The sequence below is a fragment of the Thunnus albacares genome, chromosome 17 (genome assembly GCF_914725855.1).
Source record: "Thunnus albacares chromosome 17, fThuAlb1.1, whole genome shotgun sequence".
NCBI lineage: Eukaryota > Metazoa > Chordata > Actinopteri > Scombriformes > Scombridae > Thunnus > Thunnus albacares.
The window spans coordinates 26,880,487-26,886,842 of record NC_058122.1 but is presented as its reverse complement, the minus strand read 5'-3'; the positions used below and the strand labels follow the sequence as shown (position 1 = coordinate 26,886,842).

General features: G+C 36.6%; 1 protein-coding gene and 1 non-coding gene across 2 annotated transcripts; one reads left to right on the top strand and one right to left on the bottom strand.

Moving 5' to 3' along the window:
* The first annotated feature begins 387 nt into the window (after nt 1-387).
* Nucleotides 388-459, top strand: trnat-cgu. The gene has a single exon. It is a non-coding gene; the product is annotated as a tRNA-Thr (tRNA).
* A 2,048-nt stretch (nt 460-2,507) lies between these two features.
* LOC122966773 (pentraxin fusion protein-like) lies at nt 2,508-5,350 on the bottom strand. Its single transcript, XM_044331100.1, has 4 exons — nt 5,334-5,350; nt 5,112-5,178; nt 4,074-4,281; nt 2,508-3,073 (listed from the first exon to the last, which is right to left on the bottom strand). The coding sequence occupies exons 2-4, from the start codon at nt 5,122-5,124 to the stop codon at nt 2,662-2,664; spliced, it is 633 nt and encodes a 210-aa protein (XP_044187035.1). The 5' UTR covers nt 5,125-5,178; nt 5,334-5,350; the 3' UTR covers nt 2,508-2,661.
* Between the last annotated feature and the right edge of the window lie 1,006 nt (nt 5,351-6,356).

The following is a 6,356-nucleotide window of genomic DNA, read 5'->3' as shown; positions in this document are numbered from 1 at the left end:
CTCCACATTCGGCAGCATGCAAGAATATCGACGAGGTCCATTTTGTTTTTAATAGTTCGCATATCAGTAACGCTAACTCTCATGGTGCATGGTGATTCGATAGAGGAAAGTTTGCGAACCACTTCCAAAACATGAATGAATCGTGAAAGAATATATCTTTTTTTTTATATAAGTTAAACAAGAGCGATTTGCCCGTCTGTTGCTGAGAAAGAGAAAGTGGAAAATAATGGAGTCTGGAACTGTGGCCTTTTCCCTTTTGACATCACGAGTTTGTGTAGAGACTGAAGTTAGCTATTTAGCATGTTCTACAGATGTTTTAACATAGAATTTACATACGATATTGTCTGTCACTTTAAGTAGTCATACTGTGCCCCATTTACATTACCAGGCGCGGTGGCCAAGTGGTAAGGCGTCGGTCTCGTAAACCGAAGATCGCGGGTTCGAACCCCGTCCGTGCCTTGGACCTGTGTGAACTGTAATACTTGCTTTTTTGCAGTGCACCTTTATATTTTTGATTTCACACATAATCAGAGTCATATGGTCGAGTATATTCACGCATACAAGGAATTCCGGTTAAATGGCTCTCAATGTACATACACAAAATGACAAGAATCTTCAGAAATATACACAAGGCATGACTCTATACAGGCAAAACCGTATCTGTGAACTGTAAACAGGATTCAAATAGTGCAGAGAATTGAAGAGATAAATATTAAATGGTAAAAAAGCTAGTTACTTTATACATATAGTAGGTATACAAAATAGAGGGATGATGAAAGTCCTGCCAGAACATTAAGTACGAATTAATGTGATTTAAATTATCAGCTGTGTGTGTGTGTGTGTGTGTGTGTGTGTGTGTGTGTTGTCCACCCATAACATTAAAGTGAAGCTTAAAGTGCCCCTCTATTCTATAACACCCCCTCTATAACATTTAGCTGCTGAAGGGGGAAATGTTTCTCTGTGCTCACCTTATATATGAGTTTAAGAAATATATGCACAAGCATGATTTGTGATGTCACGACTGGAGCCAATCGTGGTCCAGTATGCAACTTACACAAGTGTGATCTGGATCTTTTAGTGAGAGAGAAGCAGTAGATGTGTCATTTTAAGAATTGTGAAGTATTTAATTGGACTTTTTTGTGTTTTTCAGGTGATTATTAAGCTAAATAACCCATAAAGTCCCTCAAAATTATTTGGAGTTGGAGCTGCAACTAATACACAAAACTGCTCCACTAGAGGGTGCTGAACAACACATATAGCTTACTCCAGATTTTTCCATAAGCCATTCAATTTATCATAAGAGTGCACTATTATTATTATCATTATATTTATCACAACACCCGAGTTGTCGTTAGATTCAGTGATAATAATCCTGAGACCTCAGTGTTTTTCTGGCCCTACAGTTGGAATAATAATTTGTAATTTCACAGTCGCATGTGAGGTTGAAAAGTGTAATTAATTGAGCTAATTGTTTAAAGCAGTATTATTTTTTTTATTAATGGTTGTACTACAGTCATAAATTATATTTATTCTTGTTGAATTTTCATGCATTTAAACTTTAAACTATTTAAACTAAATATTCAATTTAGGCAGTTTTTAAAGCACATCTACTGATCAAAGTCCAACTATCATTAAAGGTCAGGTTCACAGTTTTTCGAGTGTGTCTTAAAACAACAGTCAGATGTCTATATGAACAGTGAAAGAGGTTTTTCCTTGCTGTAATTATTCCTCCTGTTCATACTGGCTATTAAAAGATCCTCTTCAAATGTGCTTTCAATGTAAGTGATGGAGGCCAAAATCCACAGTGTGTCTATACAGTCACATTTAGCGCAAAAATGCATTTAAAAGTCTCTGTGAAGCTTATAAGAGGCTTCAGCAGTCTGAGTTAGTCATGTCAAGTGGTTATCTGACACATTTAGAGTCTTTTTTAGCATCAAATTCCCTCTTTGTGTTTCCTCGGACAGTGTTTCCCTGATGAGCTGCAGGTCGAAGTATAGTAAGAAAAAGAGGGACTTTGGCACAAAAAAGACTGTAACGTTGAAATATATCTACTTGATTTGACTCATTTGGACGCTGAAGCTTCATATTAGCTTCAGATAAACTTTTAAATACATTTTTTGCACTGAGGGAGAACTGTGGATTTTGTCCCCCATCACTTAAATTATAAGTGCATTATGAAGGGTCAGTATGAACAGGAGGAATGATTACAGCAAGAAACAGGTTTCAATGTTCATTTGGGCTCCTGACTGTTGTTTTAAGACACCACTGAAAAACTGTGAACCCGTCCTTTAATGTCATATCATTAATTGAAAAACACAAAAATGGAACAGCTAGTACAGTTTTGTATATGTTAGGTGAGTACTGATGCAGTCTTAGTTTGACATTATCATGAAATATATTCCACCATAACAGCCATTGCATGCATAGGTTTTTATATTATTTAAAAAGAATTACAGTGAGACCCCATATTTGTGGTAAGAAATGATCATTAATGACACCGACATGAGTGCACAGACTTTAATTTTGATCAACAAATCATCCTCTGATTATATTCCATACAGGTTTAATGTGTCTACATTGACTTCCAGAGCTTTATATGGCCTTACTTTACATTATGACGCTGCCTATATTATTCCAGCATGTCATATGTGACCATTATAGCTACAGTTCACGATTAAGAACCGTTGCTCCCCCATGAATTTCAAACTGTATAGCTTCCCACTCAAAAACGTTTCCTCTTGGCTCTCTATTCCCAGAGGACATGCGTTGGATGGTGCTGTCTGGGAGGACAGAGTCCCACATATTAACATCACTGATCTCCCCGACAAAACTCTGTTTGGCCTCAAAAGAACCCCAATAACTGTCCAGATCTTGTCCGAGGATAACCCTGCCTCCAGACTGCACTCTGTGACCCATCTTGTAGATTTTAGTCAGGCTTCTCCTCCCATCCAGGAAGAGGGCAGTAGCACCTGAACTGGAATCCCAGGTGACGCAAAGGTGGGTCTCAAGGGCACCAAACTGAGGGACTTGGAAGTGAACAGCTTCTGAACTTGATCTCAGGTACAGGGACAATCTAAACACACACATATATACATTTCATTTGTACAGCGGTCTAACATTGCAAAATTAAAATATGTGAGTGTTAAAAGGCATGTGTCAGTGAAGTCAGTTTAACACATAATTATTACAGATTTCATCAGTTTAGTTCATTCTCCTGCAAAGCTGAATTTCATGTAATAACACATGAGTACATGTCATGAATATTTGTAGCCGTAGAAGAAGGAGTAGTGGTAGTATTGTTATTATTATTGGTTAATACACTTGCATTGTTTTTTCCCCTTTTCCTTTTTATTAATATTTTATCTTATTAAACTTAAAGGCCGAAAAAAAGACTCAATGTATTGTTAGTAGTAGTAATACTACTAATAATAAGTATTGAGAAGTAGTAGTGCATCAGTAGACGTAATATTATTAGTAGTAGCACAAGTATTGCTAGTATTAGTATCACAGTAGTCGTTGTACTATTGTTAGTAGGTAGTAGAAGTAGTAGGCTAGTTCATCATTGTCCATTGTGGTAGCAATTTTGTCAGTAATAGTAAAGGTAATACTAGTAGTATTGTAAGTAGTTAGTAGAAGTAGTAGTAAACTATTGTCCATAGTAGTAGTGGAGTAGGACTAGTACTATTGTTAGAAATAATAGAAGCAGTATTGTACTTATTGCTGTACTGTATTGTTAATAGTAGTGATATTATTGTAGTAATAGTAGCATTATTATAGTAACTGTAGTAGTATTAATAGTATTAATTAATTGTAGTGGTGGTAGTAATATAGTTAGTAGAAGTAATAGTATTGTGAGAAGTAGTAGTAGAAGGGTTTTTTGGCACAAAAATTATGAAATTTAACAGAATTTAATGCCAAAATATTGCGTCATCTTGGATCCTTAGTATCTTAAAGCCAAAATATTCTGTGTTGTTGGGCTTTAAAGTGATGTGTCAACATGTCAAATATTTAGAGTTTAGTCAGAGCTTTAATCTTAAGTGGATTTCACAAAGTGTGGAGCTCAAAGTGTCTACCTGCCGTCTTGTTCACGCCATACATTCAGCTCATCAGCGTTTGGAGTCCGATAAGCAAAGAGGATGACCTCACGCTTGCAACTGAGCTCTGTGGCAACACGCATGCACAGAGTGAATGCCGCCAAGTCCAGAGGTTTACGAGCGATCAACTCAACATAATCAGAATCCGTCTCTGTGGGGAATACCACGGTCTTAATGGTAACACTCACTGAAAGACAAGAAACAGAGATTTTATTAACGAAAGTTCCAAAGAGCTTTTAACCATAAAAAACATCCAATTGGCAAATGTGTAGAAATATGAGAGTATGTCAATAAACTACAAATACACTGTTTAAGTATGGATTCTGGACCCTAAAAGTAAAAATAAAAATCCATCACTTACACTCTCTTCATATATACACTTGCAAACCTTCTAATTAAAACAAATTCTTACAACTTAGACATATTATTAAGGGAGCTTCAGAAGTGTACAGAGACAGAGGTGAGCAAACTTTCTGAGATATGTTAAGGAATTACTGTACAAAATGCAATCAGTAATGAAATACTGTATATGTATTCAGAGTAAAGTATTGTTAGTCTATTGTTTGAATTTAATTTGAACATTTGTTTGGATGTAACACTGCTTTTATTTGCCAGCAACACAAGTAACACAAAAATTCATTCATGCCACAAAAGCCTGCATTCATTTTGTTTGCAATCATTTTCCAAGTATCTTCACTGCTTTTTAATGTGGTACTAAAGTCTCAGTATTACCTTGTCTACCAACAGAATTAGGTTTTCTTCTTCTTTCTATTTCAGCCAGCTCCGTTATTTCATCCCTATTTACATATTTACTGTGTATATATGTAATAAATATATCAGAAAATTAAACGATTAATCAACTATTAAAACAATTGCTGATTAATTTTCTGTTTATCAATTTATCGATTAGTTTCAGTCAGTTAATTCATTCCCTTTTAAATTTGAAAACAAACTATTACATTTATACCATGCATATACAGATGTGCACATTAAGACACTAGAAAAGTAGACAAATACCTGCCAACTCCATGGAGATGGCAATGAGAAAAAGAACGCATGAAAATTTAATTTTGTCCGAGCAAACCTGCAGAAAATGAGAGAATTTACTCAACTCACTGCACATATGTTCATGCATCTTGTAATTTTGAGTTATATGCAGTGTTTGACCACTGTCAGTAGTTCTGATGCATAGAAAAGAATACATAAAGATATAAAAGCAGAATGAAGCTGTATACATACTGTGCCGCTGTGAAGACCCTGCTACAGAAAATCTGAACAGAGGGTTTTTATAGCCTGACCGCCCAAGCTGATAACAGCCCAACAACATCTATTTACTGTTCCTTGTTTGTGTTATGAAATGGCTTGAGACAAAATCTGTTTGGCTGTTCAGACAAGATTTTATCTAATTAATGTTTAGAGGGCAGGCAAACACACAAAGTCCAGGTATGGTGAACAGGTCTTCTCCGGACATCTTACATCCACGTCCAGATGAATACGGTTCTTGTTGAAAGCAAATATCAAAGGGCACAAAAGAATGTCTACAAATCCAATGAGAAGACCAAACCAAAAATAAATTGATCCTGCTAAAAAATACTGTCTGTGTATCAAAAGATTGATATAAAAAGAACTAAAAGAAGATATAATAAATAAAACCTTGAAATATTTCCAATATCCAGAATGAACCCTGAGCTTCCGGTAGCCTAGGCCTATAGTTTAATCCAGGATGTAGTGCACTGAAAAGAACAGAATTTCAATCTGAAATTGAGTAAGTGTAGTCCTATACAGTAGCATAAAATAATTAAAGCTGCAAGCGGCATTGAACGGGCCTTTGCGCCTTTATGCACGTCGGGCCGTGGCGCAGTCGAAGGGCTTCTGTCACAGGCATGTAGATGTCTTCAGACCTGGGCTGTTTTCAGACAGTGCAAGGAGATAAACATCACTTCCTTTGTCCACTATTTTGCCCGCTGCTGCGGCTGCTTTGCTGCAATTTCGTAGGGGGCGCTATTCAGCCAGTTTGCATCACTGACTGAATATTGTCAAGAGGACGTGTTCAGGCCGGGACTCAAACATGCAAAGTTTGGTGCAGATTGGAGCATTTGCACTAAAGTTATAGCAGTTTCCTCTGTCATGGCGAAACATCAAAACTCAACGCCACGCCACAGCCACACGCTTCAATGATAGCTTAATTATAGCATATTAGGCACATTACCGCCACCCTCCGCTTCGGACTGTGGACCAAATATTAAATCCTACACATCAATC